Source organism: Asparagus officinalis, chromosome 9 (assembly GCF_001876935.1).
Source record: "Asparagus officinalis chromosome 9, Aspof.V1, whole genome shotgun sequence".
NCBI classification, from domain to species: Eukaryota; Viridiplantae; Streptophyta; class Magnoliopsida; order Asparagales; family Asparagaceae; genus Asparagus; species Asparagus officinalis.
Genome location: NC_033802.1, coordinates 45,602,968 through 45,624,287, shown reverse-complemented (window position 1 = coordinate 45,624,287; position 21,320 = coordinate 45,602,968). Strand labels below are relative to the sequence as shown.

General features: G+C 37.7%; 1 protein-coding gene across 3 annotated transcripts in view; it reads right to left on the bottom strand.

Annotated features, from left to right (window-relative positions):
- Positions 549–21,320, bottom strand: part of LOC109823946 — a 40,605-nt gene continuing 19,833 nt past the window's right edge. Inside the window, exons 5-10 of one of the 3 annotated variants that reach the window (XR_002242516.1) lie at positions 13,298–13,408; positions 7,219–7,328; positions 6,280–6,328; positions 3,388–3,425; positions 876–976; positions 549–783 (exon numbers count right to left, since the gene is read on the bottom strand). Coding sequence is in view for 2 of the 3 variants with exons in the window: in XM_020390406.1 (XP_020245995.1) it covers positions 906–976; positions 3,388–3,425; positions 6,280–6,363; positions 7,219–7,328; positions 13,298–13,408 (414 nt within the window). In the remaining variant the exon portion in view is untranslated. Of the gene's footprint in view, positions 977–3,387; positions 3,426–6,279; positions 6,364–7,218; positions 7,329–13,297; positions 13,409–21,320 lie in introns of all 3 variants that reach the window. The other 2 variants (XM_020390406.1, XM_020390407.1) reach the window with 2 other exon arrangements.

Here is a 21,320-nt window from a genome sequence, read left to right as displayed (position 1 = left end):
ATAGAGGAACATGACCGTGTATCAAGCACTGAACGAGGCGGCAGTCAATAGGGCCATTATCTCTTAAGTGAATCTGATGATAGCTGCTATTGGAGTTGGATTTATAATGCTAAAGCTTTTAGTTGATTCTTATGTCTGCACTTTGCTTTGCTTTTATCTTTTGGCTGTAAGTATGTTTATTATTATTATTATTTTGTTAGGAGTATAGAATGTATATGTACAACCATTGGTAATGAACTCTTAAGAGTCTCATCCTTTTCTCTTAGGGCCTACGGTCAAATATTCAACAGAATAACAATTTGTTAGTGTTTTTTTTGCATTGCTTGTATTTTTTGGAAACCAAAAAAATATTTTTTTAATTTATAAAAAGGGTTAAAGAGTACAAAATTCTCGGAGAAAGTGGTTAATTTTTTTTCGATTTGAAGAAAAGGAGATAAGCTAGTAAAAACTATTTGACTATAGGCTCACAAAATAACCAGATTAAAACCATAAACATAGTTTAAAGGGCAAAATACATAAATTGATAATTTAGGGGGGCAGCTTAGGAGTTCACCAATGGGAAAATGATCATTTTGTCCTTGTTTTATATGCGAACAAAGAGCAACCAATGCCACAAGCAACAATACTCAGTTATGCTTTTCAACTACTATCACTGGTAGACAAAATATAGCACAAATAATCACACTCCAAAATCTAAGTACAAAACTACCAGTGCTCAGTCCTGCACTATTAAGCATGAAACAAACTACCTGGAACTGCGCACATGCCTCCCTGTGCGTTAGCCTGATCCACCAAAGCAAAAAATAGGACGAGTAGCTATATCAATTGCGGGGGGTAAAATAAGTAGTAGAAAGAAGAGGATCATGACTGATGACCTTCAGACGGTTTACTATTGGATCCTGTCCCTAAAGGTATCCCCTTGTGATCTGCTCTTGTAGTTCCGGAAAACTCCATGCATCATCTGCTGAATATTCCCCTGAAAGAGAAAGCAGATACATCAATGTAAGATCCTAACTTGTTCCCCTGAAAGAGAAAGCAGATACATCAACATAAGATCCTAACTTGTCACAAATTTAAGTGATGTTCCCCGGGGAGAATGAATTCTTATTGATTTGACTTAATAGCGAATCATATTTGATTGCCATTGTTCCCTTCATTATCTACTAATGAACTAGTTCTACACAAAGCTAACTTTTTCAAGGACATCTACTGAGAAGGGGAAAAAATGTAAAATTAAGGACCCTTGTTCCCAAAATCCACCATCGATCTCTGATAAAGGTAGAACATATGACCATATTGTAATTTTAAACAAGTATACACTAGCTATGGCAGATAAACACATCATAGGTGCAATTAGAAGATTGATAATGTCTGGTTGAACAATAGCAAGCCTTGTTATCATAATATTATAATACTATGTATGATAATAATGAAAGTATGAAACACAAACATGATAAAAGTTTGACCTTTTGTAAGTAACTTTTAAGAAGATAATGTACAAACTCTCAACCAAAAAAAACCGGGATCAAACCAAAGTTGAAAATCAATAAATAATTCTTTTTGTAGCTTTTTGAAGAAATTAATGGAAAATGATAACAAGGTAGGACTATTATCTTTGTGATCATAATAATAAAACATGGACATGAGTAAGGTGTGAACAATAGCTAGTTTTTGATGTGATAACGTTAATAAGAGTGCAGGCTACATACAGCCAATAAAACTAATCAATATCAAAGTCCAAACACAGCCCAAAATCATTGCCCAAATATAATTATCTTCTATGGAGAAAATGCATGAAAATAATAATGAGTACAGAGAGAAGTTGACAGTCTGTTAGAATAACACACACAAACATACACGGAGAAGTAAGCATCTACAGACAAATTGGTGAATTTTTAACAAGGAAAAGACAGTACTTTTAGAGAGGAGTAACTTGATAAAGAGAACCTCCTGTTTATTTTACGACCAAGATTAATAATGCCCTACAACTAATTATATCATTAAATTTCGGGAGATTCTTAAACTGCATGGCCAAAGAAATAACAAGCTTAAATTACATGGTCAAAAGAAATAACAAGCTTAAGCTACATAGCCAAAGAAATATTTTTACTGACCAGCCATCTAGTTATGAAGATTGTATGGCATCATCGGCTCAACACTTTCTTTTTCTTTTTTTTTTAAGTGGAGTTTCCATCAACTTTCGATATGTTCCGTACTAAGCAACAGGTTAGCATAATAAGTAATAAATCGATGACATGCAAGTCTACATGACGATGATTAAAATAAAGAAATACTTAATCTAAGAACATGATGGTAAACAAAAATTGTACAAATTATATTTGCTTCCTTGATTCAAAGATCAAAATAACCTTATCACTAACCTCATAAAAATTCAAAAGAGACCCAAAGATCAACATTTAAATAGAACCTACCTTAGAGAAACTGCTGACGACAGCATTAACTGAATCATCTCATGAGTTATAACCTTAAACGACAATCTATTACATACTACTGAAACAACCACCACGGTATCCGCTTGGCAACTTCTTAGAACTTTGGATGCCTAAAGTTATTATTTCACTAATTTTATAAATAAATAAGAAATAATATGAGGTACTATGAAAAGTCATTCCTACTACATAATATAAAAAGGCTTCCGAGAAAATGTAATAGCTGTTCCATCTCTCAAGAATCAAGATGATCTGTATTTAATAGCAAATCAGGTACTTCATTCTCTTTTAGAGGCCATAGGGTCTTCCAGCATTTGACGATTGTAAGCTTCTATCACTGTCTTCCAGTATTTGATGATTGTATGTTTCTATCATTCAGGTACTTCATTTCACTTGAATATTTTCTGATGATAAATTTATGTTAATTCATTGTCTTCAATAATTTAATGGTGCAGGAGTTCAAAGTACTTTGCCAACTGAGCCATTATTTGGAATTTTGGAGGTTTGTTATGTGAAGGAGTTGCTCATAACGCATGTATGGTGCTTAGTACAATCGCATGCAAGTATCTTTGTTCATTTTTCCTATGAACTCGAGAACTCTTTTTTTATAAAAACATGGTACGTCTAAAAGACTATCAATTTCTTTAATATTATTTTTAAGTTTCAGACACAATGATAAAGGTACAACAGAAATGGTACAAGCAGAAGGTTAGACGATGTTTAACTTACCCATAATGAACAGTTATACAATAGTACAATTCAAATAAACTATCAAAGACAACACATCAGCAACAATGGATCCTAAATTTAAAAGCTTTTCTATGACCAGTTGAAGATATATAGCTTTACTCGCAAAAACAAAATGTAAATTATCTAGTACTGATAAGCACGATTTGCAATACATATTTGTAAAAGGAAACTTAAATACGAAGCTTACCAATTGAGTCTCTCCGCAATGCTGTCAAATGAGCACAACTGCAAACATAAAGTGAAAATAAAATAAAAAAACAAGCCTATTATCTTTACATTACTTCTGCAACATCATGCAAAGGCCATGTGTTTCAATGTTAGAAAAGTAACTTCGCAATACTACCTCTTGAGTTATGCTAATGAATAAGAAGTAAGATCACTCTTTCTAAATTATAAAAAATCCTTCTGTTAAATGTTGGTTTCTGGTTTTTGATCTTTAACATATCGGTTTTACAGTTATAGGTCCCTCCATTCCTCTTTATTTTTACATAAATCCCCAAAAGATGAATTTCTTTAAAAAAATTCATCAAATCCTTTTAAGGTATAATCAGTTCATGTACTTTCCATCTCAATTTAACTCTGGTGCAATTAATGCCATCCTACTAGACTTGGAAAGAATGATTTTTTTTTCTCTCACATACTTTCCTTCCCCATCCTACTTTCATTTTTGTTTCGAGGATCCACAGCAATGATGTAACGAAGGCATCTATTTGTTGAACCTTCATTTGGTGATGTGAAATATGGAAAGAAGATCTTAAAGACAGAGTGTAGAACAATGGTGGAGCCAGGGGGTCAGGAGGACCCCTCATGATCCAAAAATGAGATCTACAATTAAGCTGGCCAATTGGAACTCATCAGAAAATTTGCATTTTATGTGCAACAAGGGTGAAGATATGGTAAAAAAGATATGCACAAATGGTAAGCTAACTAAATTGTTTCAGTTTCCAGCACTAACTTTTGACGACTGTTATTCCAGTAGTGATAATTATTCATGAGTTGTGCTACTACACAAAAAAAAAAGTGAGATAAATTGTAAAGAGAAATAATGACATGGACCTCACTATTTTGAGTTTGGTAGCGCAGGAGTAATACATTATAGCATACTTGGCATTTTCCTAATTCAAGAAACTATATTAGGCAATAAACCAATGTCGAGGTTTCCAATTATTGAGCCATAATATATTTCCTCATTGGCAATTGATTATACTTTCTCTATATAAGGGCTTATTGACATTATAAATAACCAAACAAAATTACAAGAATGCATCATATCAATCAAACTTAAAGATTGATATAGTTAAAGACAAGAAATCAAACAATCAAAAAATGAAGGAGATATTTTCATTCAAGTTCAGTTAACAAAATTTCATTTTACCGTTGTAACTGCTCTTTTCTTTTTTGTTTTTTCTTGTAAACAATCATTTTATATATACTATTATGTCGGGGTTTTCAGGTTTGAGACTATCACTTCTCTCAAAAAAGTTCTTGATCTTATTGAGCAGGATTATTGATATAGTATGTGTATTATCTTTTTATAAGAGAATAAATAAGAGTGTCCATCAAGCTCCAATTCCTGGCTATGTCACCAGCATAGAATACCATACAGTTGACAAAGGCGCACACAAACAAGGTCTCGATCTCTCCATCAAATTCGAAAATGATCAATTTTCCATCTTTTTTAAATGTTAGTGTCTCTGCAATTTATGTTTTCTATTTGTTAGAATATAAAATTATGACCCTTAACCATCACCAAAACTTTAAAATGGTATTAGAGTAATCCAGATTCAAATTCTACAAGCTACGAACTTAAAGCGGATTTTTAAAAATAATGATACCGCTGCGTGAGTCTAGGTTTTAGCCAATAAAATGGAGCTCTACCTGTGGGGGCATGATGGAACATAAAATTATGATCATTAACGCTCACCACAACTTTGGATTTTGGCATAGTGATGGGGACTTTTGACAACGTTTTTAATTCTTCATGTTGTTCAATGAGTTGTTTGATCTCAATCCGATCCAGATTCCATGGTTTTTTATTATGGGATTTACTTTTTCTTAGATCTGCTTTGAAACCCTAATACATTTTGTGGATTGGGAAGATGGATTCCTTGATTATGGGTGATTTATTTGGCGGTCGAATTTGTTGAAAATGCAGTTCTAACTTGAAAGTTATATTTTGATGGCAGTTATTATTATTCAGGACAAGAGCAAGGCTGTGAAATGGGGAGGGTACTTAGTTTAACTATTTGTTCAATCCCAGGAAGTTAATGCATGGGGGTATTATTATTCTGTGCAAACTTTTTTTGTGCACTCATGGAGATATTTTGGCACTGATGTTGCGTACTACCGCGTGCACTATTTGATGCATTGATTTTGGGCGATGTTCTCTGGCTTAGTGTTGTACAGGGGAGTATTATTTACACTGTTCTTTGTGCAATGAGTCAGATTGTGTGCACTATTTATGCATTGACATTCTTTAGATGAATTTTCTTGTCCACTGTTTGCTGTCAATTTTATGCATTGACATCAATGAAACTTGAAATCACTGCAAATTCAATAGGAAACAAGAAACTTCAAGAAACACTACATAACCTAGTGATGGGTAAGGAAAAAAGAGACGAGAATGAGAGATTTAGATTGTGATTTCATGGGTAAGGAGAGATAGTTGTTGCCGGGTTTAGGATGTAATATTTGAAGAAGATGAGGTCATATCGGGAATGATTTAACGGTGTTAAGTCTATTTGAGGATGAAATAACAAATTTAAACCAAAAAGCGCAAATTCTTATACATTAAAGTATTCACAGATATTAAAAAAAAACAATCCATCTTTTGGGGGGATTCATTTTAAGATAAAGAAGAATTGGGTTTTTTTTTTCTTTTTTTTTGATATAGCTGCCAGTATATGCTATTAGTCACATCAAATAAGGAACTTCACTTTATTTAAGAACTTCAAGCTTAAACCAAGCTCCATAAAATTAAAATATTTATATACTATACGTACTTTCAGAGACAAAAATACCGAGTATGATGATGGCATGAGATAATAATACCAAGACTGATTTATTGAAATCAAAATACCTTCCAAGAGCCTTTCCCAAGTCTGCACAAAGAGATCTGACATATGTACCTTTTGAACACGTAACTCGAAAAATCAAATTCTGTCTGCAATTCATCCAAAAGTTAACAATATACAGGTTATGAAGTGCAAGCACATACCACCAAAAAAAAGAAAAAGGGAAAAAAAAGAACGAATTCCACCAGCAACAGCTTTTAAGAGCAGGTATGGTAAAATGAACCCTAATAAGCCCACATCAAGTTTCTGATGACTAAGACAAGAGACGGCCATTATTACTTTATGCAAGGCATGTTATTGCAATGAAATTTTTCCTTACACCAACTTTGGTCACCATGATGGTTAATAAAGACATTTTGACTCAAAGCTAGCTCATGCTATTCATAATGATATGTGAGACTATAGACGGCCCATAAATTATTTTAGGTTAGTCATGATGTTCCCTTTAAAATTATTATACAGGAACCTGGTATTTTTTTTTTCTTGACGTGGGTATCCCCTCAATTTTGATAAATATTCAGGTATTACTGGAAGGCCAAACTGGTGAGCCTATGCACTGAAAGTTCTGATTACTGATCATATGCCTGGGAACTATAATCACAGAATGGTTTTAGGACAGGCTTATTTAATGGTAGAAAGTAAATAAAGAAAGCCTTCTACCTCCAAAAGTAACCATAATAGACTTGAGGCTAATCTCCTTTCCCATTTCTCTCGTCATGTATAATTTTTCAGTCTACCTTTAGAGAGAGAAATAAAAGATTGAGCTGTGTAAAGAACATTTGATTTGTAAAACGGTGTATTTTCCATAAGACAACTTTTTACTGGTTAATCTTTCTTCGAATACTCATTATAGATGTCTTAACTAGAGTTAGAATATCAATATATCATCATACTGAAAAACCATTAAGAATACAATCTTCATGCAGGAAATGAAGACAACAAACCTGTCATCTAGGCTACGTTCAATATCAAATTGATAGATTGATATGCGTCGTGGTGACAGCTCAACTGTTTCTCCTCTTCTTGCTTTATCGTACATTTTTTCCCCATTTACCTAATTGTAAATCAACATTTGATAGGAATCACTTGATAAATCATGTGCCAAAGACATTAGAAGGATGGGTAAAAGCAATACCGTAAGATACAGACATGAAACTAAAGAAAAGAAATAAAGATGCATAATGATTAATGAATTTTCTAAGTTATCCAAACTAACCTCCAATTTATTCAAAATTGGCTTTTGTAATCAATTTGGTTAACATACTTGATGTTCGTGGAGCGGTTCCTCTTGACGCGGATCCACTCGCTTGCTCCTGTTTTGGAGGGGAGGTTGATTGCTTGCCTTTGCTCTTGTCGCTGCCTTGACTTCAAGTCCTCTGCATAGCGCACTCCATCTTTTGACTCCCTGGCCTTGGCGAGTTGTTGAGCGAGGCGTTGGCGACGTCTTTGGATCGCCCTTTTTGATAAAGCTGGAGCAGCATCACCCATTGCCTTTGGGGCAGTTGTGAGGGCCGGGCCTACAGCCTTAACCACGCTGAACGACGCGGAGCCGTTGCGTGGTACGGGCGTAGTGGCAGCGGGGTCTTGGATTGAGGAGTTGGAGATCCCGCGAGCCCTTTTGGGAGATGAGTTCCTACGCCTGCAGCTTGGAGAGGCGGATCTGGAGGAGGAGGAGGAGAGGTACTCTTCGAACTTCTTCTGATCGAACTCATACTCGATCTCTTCATTCACCCGGATCTTGAAGGCCGGTTGCGTCACGACGATCTCGGGGGCGAGATCGTTGGCTCCCACTGTGGTCGCCAGCTTGTTTTCGGTAAAAGTTGCTGTTTTCATTGATATTCTCTCTTTGAGATCTGTTACAACTTCAAGCGTTACAACAGGATAAAATGAAAACAAAATGATATTACAACTTAAACGAAAATAAACACGAGGTCCCGGTTTGGTGCGGTCTCGCTTGCGTGGGTTGTTGGCCTGTGACGGGGATGTTGATATCCGTGGACCGCCGACTCTTCAAGATCTCTTTTCCGGTATAATCCGGCAGAGTTTCGTCTATCCGCTAAGGGATATAGAAACAGAACTTCGTCGATCCGCGTGAGATCTAGAAGTTATGAGCGTATATCTCGGCTAAAACGAGATAATAGCTCCTCTTAGTAACCACCGCTAATGGGCAGCACTAAGGAAAGAGAGGGGTGAATGAAGGGGACTGATGAAGAACTCCTTACTCCTCGTTTCGGCAGGGCTTCGCCGCTTGGAAATCAGACTCCACTCCTTACTCCGGCAGGGCTTCGCCGCTTCGGAAGAAGGCAATCCTTGGCTAAGATAATTCAGCCTTGAATTGGGAGCCTTAGCCTTCAACTCCAAAGAAATCAGCCCTTAGCACAAGAGGCCTAGGGGGGTATTTATAGCAAATGAGGGGAGGGGACCATAGGGTGGCCGAGACACCCCTAGGGGTGTCTCGGCCACCCAAGGGGTGTCCCCCCCCCTCTCTTGTTTTCCTATAAATAGCCCCCTTGGGCCTTTGTGCTAAGGGCTGATTTCTTTGGAGTTGAAGGCTAAGGCTCCCAATTCAAGGCTGAATTATCTTAGCCAAGGATTGCCTTCTTCCGAAGCGGCGAAGCCCTGCCGGAGTAAGGAGTGGAGTCTGATTTCCAAGCGGCGAAGCCCTGCCGAAACGAGGAGTAAGGAGTTCTTCATCAGTCCCCTTCATTCACCCCTCTCTTTCCTTAGTGCTGCCCATTAGCGGTGGTTACTAAGAGGAGCTATTATCTCGTTTTAGCAGAGATATACGCTCATAACTTCTAGATCTCACGCGGATCGACGAAGTTCTGTTTCTATATCCCTTAGTGGATAGACGAAACTCTGCCGGATTATACCGGAAAAGAGATCTTGAAGAGTCGGCGGTCCACGGATATCAACATCCCCGTCACAGGCAAAAGACCCACGCAAGCAAGAGATGACAAACAGATCTTGCGTTTGTTTGAAAAGAGTTGTATCTATTTTGTTTTCATTGTGTACCGGTCTTATAAAAAGGCTATCTTTTTATTTCATTGTAACGATTGAAGTTGTAATGAATGCAGCAATGAATACAGCAACTTTTTCCGCAAACAAGCTGGCGACCACAGTGGGAGCCAACGGCATCGCAACCGACGCCGTCGTGACGCAACCAGCACTCAAGATCGGGGTGAATGAAGAACACGAGCTCGATCAACAACGGTTCAAAGAAGGCCTCTCTTCCTCCTCCTCCAGATCCGCCTCTCCAAACGGGTACAGAAAGGTAACCTCTTTCATAAATGATTGCAGGTCCTTCGGTTCAAAAATCCAAGACCCCGTTGCCGCCTCTGCACTTGCACCACGCGACGTCCCCACGTCGTCCAACCTGGTCGAGATCGCAGATCCGGATTCCTCTTCCGCCGAGGAGATGACTTCTGAAGACGCTCCGGCATTATCAAAGAGAGCACGACAAAGACAACGTCAACGTCTTGCTCGACAACTTGCCGAGGCTTTGGAGCCAATGGATGGGATCCGCTATAACGTAGATCTAAAATCCAGGCAACGCCAGGAGCAACCACGGCAAACAACCAGCCCCTCCTCCGAAGCAGAAACAAACAAATGGGTTCATGTCAAAAGAACCCGTTCTACTATTGAGGAGCGAATCCAGAAGCGCTGCGCCTTGCGTGCGCATGCCCGAGCCCTGGTCCAAAAAGCACGAGAAATGCTAAAGGGAGAGGCCGTTAAGAGATCACCAAGGCCCGAACGAGTTTGGATGCCAAAGGCCGAATCAACGCCTAAGGTAAAAGCAGGTGCAGATGACAATGATCGACTCTTAAAGCTGATGATGTTGACCAGACCCAAAGATGAAGATAATGACATTGAGAACATCCACAAGCCTTGGATGACAATGACAATGACATTTAGTACAATTATTATTATTAGTAATTATTTTTCCATGATATTGTTATGGATGTTACGGATTAGTTGTATGTTATATGCTTGATAAAACTTATTTCAGAAGTTTATGTCATTATTTGTGAGTTGTATTATACCTTATACACAACAACTTTTTGAACTTTGTGACTATATATTAAATGCTCTAATTTAAATGTTGGTTTTAATGATGAAACAATTGTATAATGGTAGTCCATTTGTATCCAAGGTAGAAAGATTCCTATTCAAAAGTTCCATTTAGGTAGAAAGATTTCTATCCCAAAAGGTCCATTGGTCATGGACTCATGGTAATAATGAGAGAGAGAGAGGGGGAGAGAGAGAGAGAGGATGATGGAACACCTCTCTGCAAGCATCCGAGACGACTATGAAATACTGGAAATGGGGAATGTTTATAGAAATGCAAATACACAATGACAGCTGCAAGAACTCAAAGAGTCCAGGCCCACCTCTTACTTGGTTATAACTCCCTGATTTTGCTAAACATTGTTAATAGGTCCAAACTATGATAGAGGGATGTACATACTTGAATTAAAATTTTCACTTAGACCCCTAGAGTTCCAAGAATTCAAAATTAGGTCCAAATAGAGTGATTTTTTAATTTTAAAAAAAAAAAGTCATAGCTTACATCTCCAAACTTCCATAAAAAAAACTTTTTATAGGTTGAAAAATGATTTTAAAAGAGTTATATAAATACTAATAGGTTTATAAAAAATTAATAAATATATGTGAGCCTGGTTATGGGTCACAATGACCTTTAACTTTATGACTAAGAATTAAGAGTTATAGACCTATATTATGAGTTAAAAATTAGTATTAACTTTGTAATTTTATACTATAAGACCATATCAAAGGGACTTGATTGAACCCTCAAGTCAATTAAGAGATGAGTACATTTCCTATGGATCAAATTATCTCTGGGACCACGACCTGCATGATACCCAAGTATTTTAATATTACTGCAGTTATTGCCTGCATGGAAGCATTGTGGGAACTAAAACAGAAACAAAGAGGCAGTAACACTGCAGGAAGTACTAAAGTTATCCACAGAAAGAGCACGTCCGAAGTCTGGTGAAGTGGGAACATAAGTAAAGCCAGAAGATATTCTATACCATCTTCTCGTTTGTTAGAAAGATTCAAATAGGAAACCAATAGAAAAAATAACTATTCTGGCACCAGAAGAAACTGTAGCAAACACAGTGCTCACTTTGGGAAATAGGACCTGGTGTTAAATGAGAGAAGCAATGAATAATCATGGGGTTAATAAAGAAGCGAAGAATAATCAGATCAAGGTTATCGATAGCGGATAGCGTCGTATAGCGGGGAGGCGTCGCTAAGACTATTTGGCACTATTGCGGCAAAATAGCAGTAAAAAGCGCAAAGTCAAATAACGATCTAATTTAGATATGTATAAATATTAAAAAATAAAAAAATTAAAGAAAATTCTAGAAAATCTGAAAGTGCATTTGATGATTTAAAGAGATCCTAAACTTGCAATAGATAAGTAACCGTCACATAACACCGAAGATGACTGGAGGAGTCAAAGAGTCGTCGTCTTCGAGAAAATGAGTTAAGCGGTGAGAGGACTACACTAGGAGGAGATCACCGCAAGAGGAGGTGAGAGGAAGTACTGAGGGAGGTGCCAGAGGCTATGGGAGGCGGCGGGAGTACGCGGGAAATTAGGGGAGGCGGTGGGTGTAGTGGTTGTGGGTCGGGTTTAATTTTAAAAAAATAAACCTCAAATCGCTTTTAAATAGCGGTCAAAAAGCAGATTTTGCCTGCAATCGCCCGCTATTCACTGCTATGACACTATTGGCCGTTTTTACAAGCGAAAAGCGTATATTCTGCAATATGTCACTGCTATTGGGCGATAGTGTAGTGCAGCGGGAAGGGACCGCTAACGTTATTCGCACCGCTATTGCGGTACTATTTACCGCTATTTATAACAGTGAATCAGATGTACTGTTTTTTATTCTCCTTCATTTTTTATGTTCGATATTTGAAGTATGGATATGAAGTAATAAGTACTATCAGCTCGTTTCCCTGACGAGCAAGGACGCAACTTGTTGGTCTAATAAAATGTTCTAAAAGCAAATATGAACTGACAAACTCTTCATGTCTAATCATAGTTTGATAGCTCTACATAGGTAATAGGAGTGACATTTGATGGCTTAAAATTTTTTCCAAATAAATAGGCAGAAAGCCATGTTTAGACTGCCTTATCCCAGCTATTATCTTCCCCGTCGTGATTAGATGCCCTTAGGTACGACTATCACTTAAAAGAGGTACAAGTATTCTAAAGCGTCTTTAGAATATTAGTCCCTTAAATCTTCAATAATTCCATCTTAGTCTCCCAAATCTTTGAAAATTTCTTATTAGTCTCTCATACTCATGGGCTCTTGCAAATTGGTCCCTCTTGTTAACTCACAATAGATTTTAGGGGGAACAATCCCTCAAATCTAACAGTTTGAGGGAAAATTTCCATTTTACCCATGTTAAGTTCCCCAACCCATTTCTTGACAGATTCAAACCAAATTCCAGATTAATAAACCCAAACCCAGTGAGATCATCTTCTCCAACATCAGCCCTAACTCATTCATGAGCTTCCCGATGGTCATATCCACTCAAATAATCCTCTACTGAGGAGCATTTTGGTAAATGAGGGTATTAGGTTAGGATTTAACCAAACATGTTTGAAATTTTAACTCAAAACTAACAGAGAGACCAATTTGCAAGTCCATGTAGGATTTGAGAAACAAATAAGCAATTTCAAAGATTCCAGTGACTAATACGGGATTATTGATAAAATGTGATGGACTAATATCTAAAAACCACTATTCTAAAACAACTTTACTTTTCATAGCAGTTCGACATGTGTTCTTCAACAATTTTCATAGTATAAAGTAACATTGAAATACATGAGTATTTGCTATAAGAAAATTATTATGCAGACCTATTATAACAGTCAAATTAATCAATAAATTTTCAATAGCTAAATCACTTTTCAAGTTTATTAAATGAGAAAACAACATGAAGATAGTAACTAAATTATTATGCTTTCCCCAGATTAGGGGCACTTACTTTTATGGCTGAAAACATTGGAGGCACTTGCCATATCTCTCCAATGAATGATGTAGCTACTCTTTTTATGTCATCATCCTTTATATGCTCCCATGGTTCTCGTTGGATGACCTGATCATTTATGATTATATTATTCTTTTAACATGAAAATCAGTGTACATAGCCTGTAATGTAAATTTTGTGAAGTAAAAAAAGAAAGACACCAATGCTTACCATAGAAAGCAAGTAAATTTCAATGGGTATACAACATATCAAAAACATGATAAGTAAAAGCTAAGAATGAATGGGTATAACTTAACAGCATAAGCTAAATTGTGTACAATATTGACAACCACCAGTACTAGGAAAATAGGAATAAGAAACAAACTATATAGCTATTCAAATATGTTATATACTCTTCCCAACATACATTATCTATCAGGCGTCTTTTCAAATAAGTAGGCTACTTGTTACAAACTGTTAGAAGAGAGTATTAGTTTAGCATTGGTTTAGTCTTACATTGCCTATGAGACTAACTTGTAACTAATCCATCTCTATAAATAATAAAGTATAGAGTGAGGAGAGATATCTCCAAGAAACTCTTTTATCTCTAAACGTCAACATGGTATCAGAGCCTATCCCTAACACTAACCCTAATACTAATCCAAGTTCCTAAACCTAACCCTAACCCTAGGTCAGTGGCCTATCTCCAAAATCCTAGCCGCCAAAACCCTACAGCCACCTCTCTCCGAAACTCTAACCCTAATTACTACGTCTTCACATCCACAGCACATGTCGCCAAGTTCATCTGTCGTCCTCGTTCTCGTCCTCGCCATTGTCATCATCATCATCTTCCTAGTCATCGTCATCGCCATCATCGTCCTCGTCATTGTCCTCGTCATCGTCCACCTCATCCATGTCCTCGCCCTCGAGCTCATTCGTCATCCGATCTAGATTCGCAACCCGACGCCGCTCGCCATTGATGACCGCCGACACCATGAGGCCCTCGCTCACCGCCACCATGCCAGCCGCTCGCCGTTCTCTTTTTGCTTTTGTATCTGAGTCAGATCTGTGAGTTGCCTAATAAAGTAAAAAAAACTTTGGGGTTCCATCTTAACCTTCGGGTTCTTGATCTTTAACTTTCGGGTTCCATGTTAACTTTCGGGTTCTCGCACTTTAACCTTCGGGTTCAAATTTAAACCTTTAGGTTCTTGGATTTGTTCAGCCCACTGGCTAATTCAAGAATTATTTTCTTGAACTTGGACATACTTTGATTGTATCCATTTTGGAGTACAACTTAGGAGGGTATTGTCTTGAACTCTCCTCGTCTGTTTAATGATGGCCGGATCTGAGGAACTCAAGAATTCTGAGTTAACAGTCCAGACGAAAGTTTCGGAGACATTTTTTAGTAGAATCACTGACCGGAAGCTTGATGGAATTAACTATCTCCAGTGAAAACATGTTATTAAAATCTACATGACGGGTCGAGGCAAAACTGGTCATTTGTTGACAGACCTTCCTACTCCGACACCAGAATCTTGGACATTGGATGATAGTGTCCTCTTGCATCAAATTCTTAATACTATGGAGCCTAAAATTTAGGATTTAGTTCTTCATTGTATGATAGTGAAGAAACTTTGGTGATTTTTGCAAGATCTCTATGGGAGTAGCAGCAATATTAATCGGACATATGAAGTAAATCAAGAGTTGTTTCGTAAGAAACAGGATAGTAAACCATGGATGATCATTATGATGAGTTCAATCGTCTGGCTGAGGAACTTCGTCAGATTTTTCCTATTACTGGGATGTAAAACAAATGCAGAACTAATGTAATAAACTTGGTACTCACCTATTTAGGTACCATCGATTCCATTTACTCCTCTGCTCGACCACAAATCATGGAGAGCTCCGCCATTAGTTCTCTGACTAAGACTTGTCACTTTCTGAAGAATGTTGTCCCTGCATAGCCACTTACATTCACTACGGATCGCTCTGTGCTTGCCACTCAGAGTTGGCAGTCTTATGGACGAAGTGGTCATAATGATAGTCCTAGAAGAGGTAGAGAAATTTTTGAAGGGAGGGGAGGTTACAACACTGGTCGTTCTGGGGGCGAAGGTAGTTAACGAGGTGGTCGTGGAGGTCCATCTCAAGGCGGACATGCTCATGGAGATAACTCAGTGAAGACTTGTAACTACTGCTACCAACCAGGACACCTCAAATATAATTGTCCTAAATTGGAAAAGAAGAAAACCAAGGGTACTTACATGACCACTCAGGACAACTTCACCTCATCTGATAGTGAAAGCTAATCATAGTCACTCTTTCATGATGCGGAGCTGCAGCGTTAATTTCAGCAATTTTAATTATTCCAGCAATACCAAAGTTCACAAACATCGTCTTCCTCTTAGTCTCAAAAGTGTAGGTACCCCTTTATCTTTACTTATATCATTTTCGTCTAATACTTGGATTATAGATACAAATGTCACTGATCATATGACTGGGAATCAATGTATCTTATCATCTTTCTCCCCTACATCTAATTTAGTTATATTAGCTGATGGTTCACGTATACATGTTCAGGGTGTCGGCAATAACAATCCTACTCCTAGTCTTCCTCTTTCATCTGTATTCTATCTTCTTAATTTTTCCTATAACCTTTTATCTGTTAGTAAGATTACTAAATCTCTAAACTGTACAGTGACATTCTTCCCCACACATTGTGTCTTTCTGGACCTGGTCACAAGAAAAACGATTGGGACGAGACATGAGCAAAAAGGTCTTTATAAACTGGAATTGGACGCCAAACATTTAGCTTGTATCAGAAACTTATCAGCCCTATAATACCACTATCAGCTAGGACATCTCTCTCTCTCTGTTCTCAAGCTTCTTAATCCCCAGTTCAAATCTCTTTCCTCATTAGAGTGTGAGTCGTGTCAACTTGGAAAACACCATCATGTGTCTTATCTTAATCGCGTCAATAAGAGGGTTGCTAAGCTATTTAATCTTGTTCATTCTGATGTATGCGGGCAATGTCCAATAACTTCTAAATTTGGATTCCGATACTTTGTCAGTTTTGTGGATGATCACTCTCGTGTTACTTGGATTTATCTTCTCAAGTCTAGGTCTGAAGTCTTTTCTATAATTAAACTCTTTTATTCTAAAATAGTCAATCAATTCAATACTTCGATAAAAAATTTCCGATTTGATAATGCAAAGGATTATTTGGATGGCAACTTCACTAGTTTCCTTAAACATGGAATCCTCTATCAGTCTTCTTGTGTTTACACTCAGCAAAATGGAGTTGTTGAACGAAAGAATAGACATCTCATTGATATTACTCGGACCTTGCTATTCCATCGTCACGTTCCCAAAGAATTTTAGGGGGAAGCTATCTTAACAGCATGTTACTTGATTAATCGAATGTCCTCTTCTGTTCTGCAAGATAAAATTTCTTTTAAAGTTCTATACCTAACGGTGATCTCTTTCTGCTTCCTCTAAAGATTTTTGGCTCTCTGTGTTTTGTTCATAATCACAGTCCAAATAAACAAAAGTTTGACTCAGTCTATTAAAGGTATTTTCTTGGCTACTCCCGAAAGCATAAAGGTTATAAGTATTTCTGTCCATCACTCAATCGTCTTATGTTATCTGCTGATGTAACATTCTTTAAAGATAAACTTGATCATTCTAGTTCTCCATCTTCATTATCACCGGATGAGTATGACTATTTAATCCTGCAATAGTCATTGGTTAATGGTGGTGGTTCATCCGCTGATAATACTATTTGCGCTACTGGCAAAGACTCAGTTCGGTTTAATGCCCAATTCAAGTTTATCGTCGTCGCTTTGCTCCTGCTCATGTGCCAACGTCGGTCTCAACACCACGTCCTCCGCTCGAAGAACCTGAATCAGTAAATGCAAATTTACCCTCTTCTGCGGAAGACCTTCCTATTGTACTTCGGAAAGTGACACGAACTTGTACTCAACATCCTATTTCTAACTTTATCTCCTATGATCGTCTCTCCTCTACCTTTCGATCTTTTGTTACTTCTCTCGACTCATATTTGACTCCTAAGAATGTGTCAGAAGTCCTGTCTATTCTAGATTGAACTAAGCGATGCAGGACGAAATGAGGGCTTTGTAGCAGAATGAGACTTGGGATTTGATCTCACTTCCACCAGGAAAGCCCGACTGGTTGCTAAAGGCTATTCACAGGTGTATGACTTGAATTACATAGATACCTTCTCTCCGGTGGTAAAAATGATATCTGTTCAGATTTTTGTTTCGTTAGTAGCGACAAATCACTAGCCACTTCATCAGTTGGACATCAAGAATATATTCTTTAATGGTATTCTATATGAGGAGGTTTACATGGAGCAACCGCCAGGTATTATTGCTCAGGAGGAGAATGCGAATGTGTGTAGGCTGAAGAAATCACTCTATGATCAGAAACAGTCTCCGAGAGCATGGTTTGGACGTTTTGCATCGGTTATTCAAGAATTTGGACTTTATCGTGCACAGAAAGATCACTCTGTCTTCTGGCGATTTCATAATGGGAAAAGAATTCTGCTAGTTGTCTATGTGGATGAGATTGTAATTATAGGGGATGATGCTTCTGGTATTGACAGCCTGAAGAAGCATTTACAGACACATTTCCAAACTAAAGATCTTGGTTCCCTAAAATACTTCCTAGGCATTGAAGTTGTAAAGTCAACGAAGAATATTCTTCTATCACAAAAGAAGTATGTCCTGGATATCTTCTCAGAAGCTGGGATGTTAGGATGTAGAAGCAATGATTCTCTAATAGATGTGAACTCAAAACTATTACCAGACCAAGGGGAGCTTTTTGAGGATGTTGGACAGTATAGGAGATTGGTGGGGAACTGAATTATCTGACGGTGACCAGACCTGACATCACATTCGCAGTTAGTGTTGTGAGTCAGTTCTTGTCCGCACCAATAACTACTCACTTGGATGCAGTAATGAAAATTTTGAGGTTCTTGAAGAAGGCTCCAAGATGAGAAATTCTCTACTCAAATCAAGGACACACCAGAATTGCAGGCTTTTCTCATGCAGATTGGGCTGAATGTCCTTTTGATAGGAGATCAACTAATGAATATTGTCTTTCTCGGAGGAAATCTAGTGTCATGGAAAAGTAAGAAGCAAAATGTTGTGTCTCGATCCTGTGCAGAATCAGAATACAGAGCTATGGTAAATGTGACACTTGAGATGGTTTGGATCAAAGACCTATTGACAGAGATTGGTCTCCCTCCAGAATGTCCCATGAGTCTATTTGGCTACAACAAAGCAACAATTCATATTGCTGAGAATCTTATGTTTTATGAGAGAACCAAGCACATTGAAGTCGATTGTCATGTAGTCCGCAAGAAGCTCGAGGACAAAATCATCACGACAAAACATGTATCGACACTACATTAGTTGGCAGACATTCTTACAAAACCACTTGGTCGAACACGGGTTGACTTCATTTGTGATAAGCTAGGCATGCATGATATATATGCTCCAGCTTGAGGGGGAGTGTTAGAAAAGAGTATTAGTTTAGCATTGGTTTAGTCTCACATTGCCTGTGAGACTAACTTGTAACTAATCCATCTCTATAAATAATAAAGTATAGAGTGAGGAGAGATATCTCCAAGAAATTCTTTTCTCTCCAAACCTCAACACAAACTATAGAAGAGAACTCAGACCTAGATTTATAGGATTGCTTTATGTTTAATATATCGTGAAATGTACAAAATTATCTCGTAGATTCCCATAACTTGAATGTTTATACTAAAATTAGCAGGCCTTACATTTCATTGTGGTGTACTTAAACTAAAGCATTTCCCATAGGTGATGTTATGGAAGTCTAAAAGAAAATACGTATTACACATCCATTAGTATGAAAGCCACAAAAATGCTTTGCTGTTTCCAGTATAAAGATCTGAGTATCTTGTGTCCTATTCATTGGCCTTTGGTGGGGACCAATAAGGTCTCCATCTAACATTGCTGGATGTTGAATGATCGTAAGATTTTTTTGCAATTGCAAAACAAGTGACTATCAAATTTTATGACGTTTCAACTGAAAGAAAATCATTTAACAAATAATTTAACAAATAATTCAGAGAAGCAACTTCAGTAATTGGCAACTAGTTTCGTAGTTGATGTCACCACCGTGCGCAAATAAAAAGACTGAGTTGTGGGCTAACAACACATGCCTAGGAAACTCAATGCGCACGCTCAAATAGGCATCTTCACCACAGAAAAGGACTATAGAGACAAAAAGGTGAATCATTTGGAAGCGAAGATAGATTGAGAGATATTGATATATTTTAAATTGCAAATAACTTAAGTTGAAACAGAACGTCTTGCTATGAGAGCATGTCCACTTTTCCCAAAAACTTATCATAAACTTGTCGAGAACAATGCAAATCAAGCAATACTACAAATACTCAATAGTTATTTTTGAACTGTCAAGAAGTCAAGAAAGTCAACACAGTAACAAAGAAGAACTAACTTTTTCCCCTTAAGTTCAACAGTTCATGCAAAAAGCACAAAGATTTATGTATAACAAAATACAAGGTAGCCCATAACCCATATTTCCGTTCATCAGTATGATTAGTTTTATCACACTATAATGACAACAGTGGAAATCTTCAAGAAAAAAATTCATTTAAAATAAGCCTCGTCTAGAAACTAGAAGATACAATGGAAAAGATGAGTGAGAATAGCACATCTGTGTACTAATGGTGAATGTCTAGAGTCTGCTATGAGCATGTAACTGTTGGAATTATATAATAAAAGATAACTTAAAACTTGACTTTGTAGAGGAAAAGAGGGAAAGTTTAGTCCCACATAGGAAATGGGATAGAAAAAAGGGGTCCTTATAAGCCTTCCCTTTCTCTCCTATGCCTAGAAGAAAACAAAGGTTATGCTCCACACCACACACGCGCGCGCCGGCCGGGCCGGGCTCGGGCTCGGGTTCGGGTCGGGTCGGGTGGCGCGCGCACACGACCTGCGGACACGAATGCAGCTCCGGATTAATGGGCCCTTAATCTGCTACATTTTTATTTTTAAATAATTAAAATATAATTTTTATTTTTGAACAATTAACATGTGATAAATATTTTGTAACCGAAATATTTTGTAACGGAAAATATTTATTAGTGTGATTAAAAACGTGATAAACATTTTGCGAATTAATTATGTAACGGAAATGTTTTGATAACGGCTAAGTTTTATTAACGTGATTAAAACCGTGTTAATTACGGGGTTTATAAGTAACGGCTGTTTTTCCCTATAAAAGGATCTAAAATCCGCAGAGTTTAACACAGCGAAAAGCAACAACCTCTTCTTCACCTTCTCTGTTCTTCTCTTTCAAAATACTTACTGTTACAATTTGCTGGTTCCCTGAAAGTTTACGAAGAATTCGCAAAGCCTTCTTGAAGCTCGTGCCGACGAGAAGGAGGTCGCCTGACCGAGGGTCGTTGTATCTCCGGGAGCTTTTGCCGCGTAGCCCTGTACGAGAGGGGGCAATTAGTTTCTTGGGACAGTGCTTGCACGCCTCGACCATCAGGCCGTATTTCTAACCTCTATTTACTTTTCATTTGATATATTTCTTATATCTGCGTTATAATAGTAATTATCTGTTAATTATCAAATTGTTTAAACTGATTTTCGTTATTGTCTAAACAGCTAATATTCCTAACAAGAGCTGCGACGCGCTGGATTACATAATCGTCGGCCGATTTTTTTTTTCCAGAGGGATCCATCCATTCCAATCATTCCAATCTCCAGCCACCAACAACGGGAGACGACAACCGTCGGATTAGTGTACCCCGTTGTGAATAATAGCCAAGACCCATGACAACCACCGCTGACTTCCACCGTCAAAAAATTGCGTTCGTCTAGTAACCACCACTTTTAGTTGAATGATACCGCTGTTTCCATAAACACCATATACCCTTCCACCGTCAAAAAATTGCGTTCGTCTAGTAACCACCACTTTTAGTTGAATGATACCGCTGTTTCCATAAACACCATATACC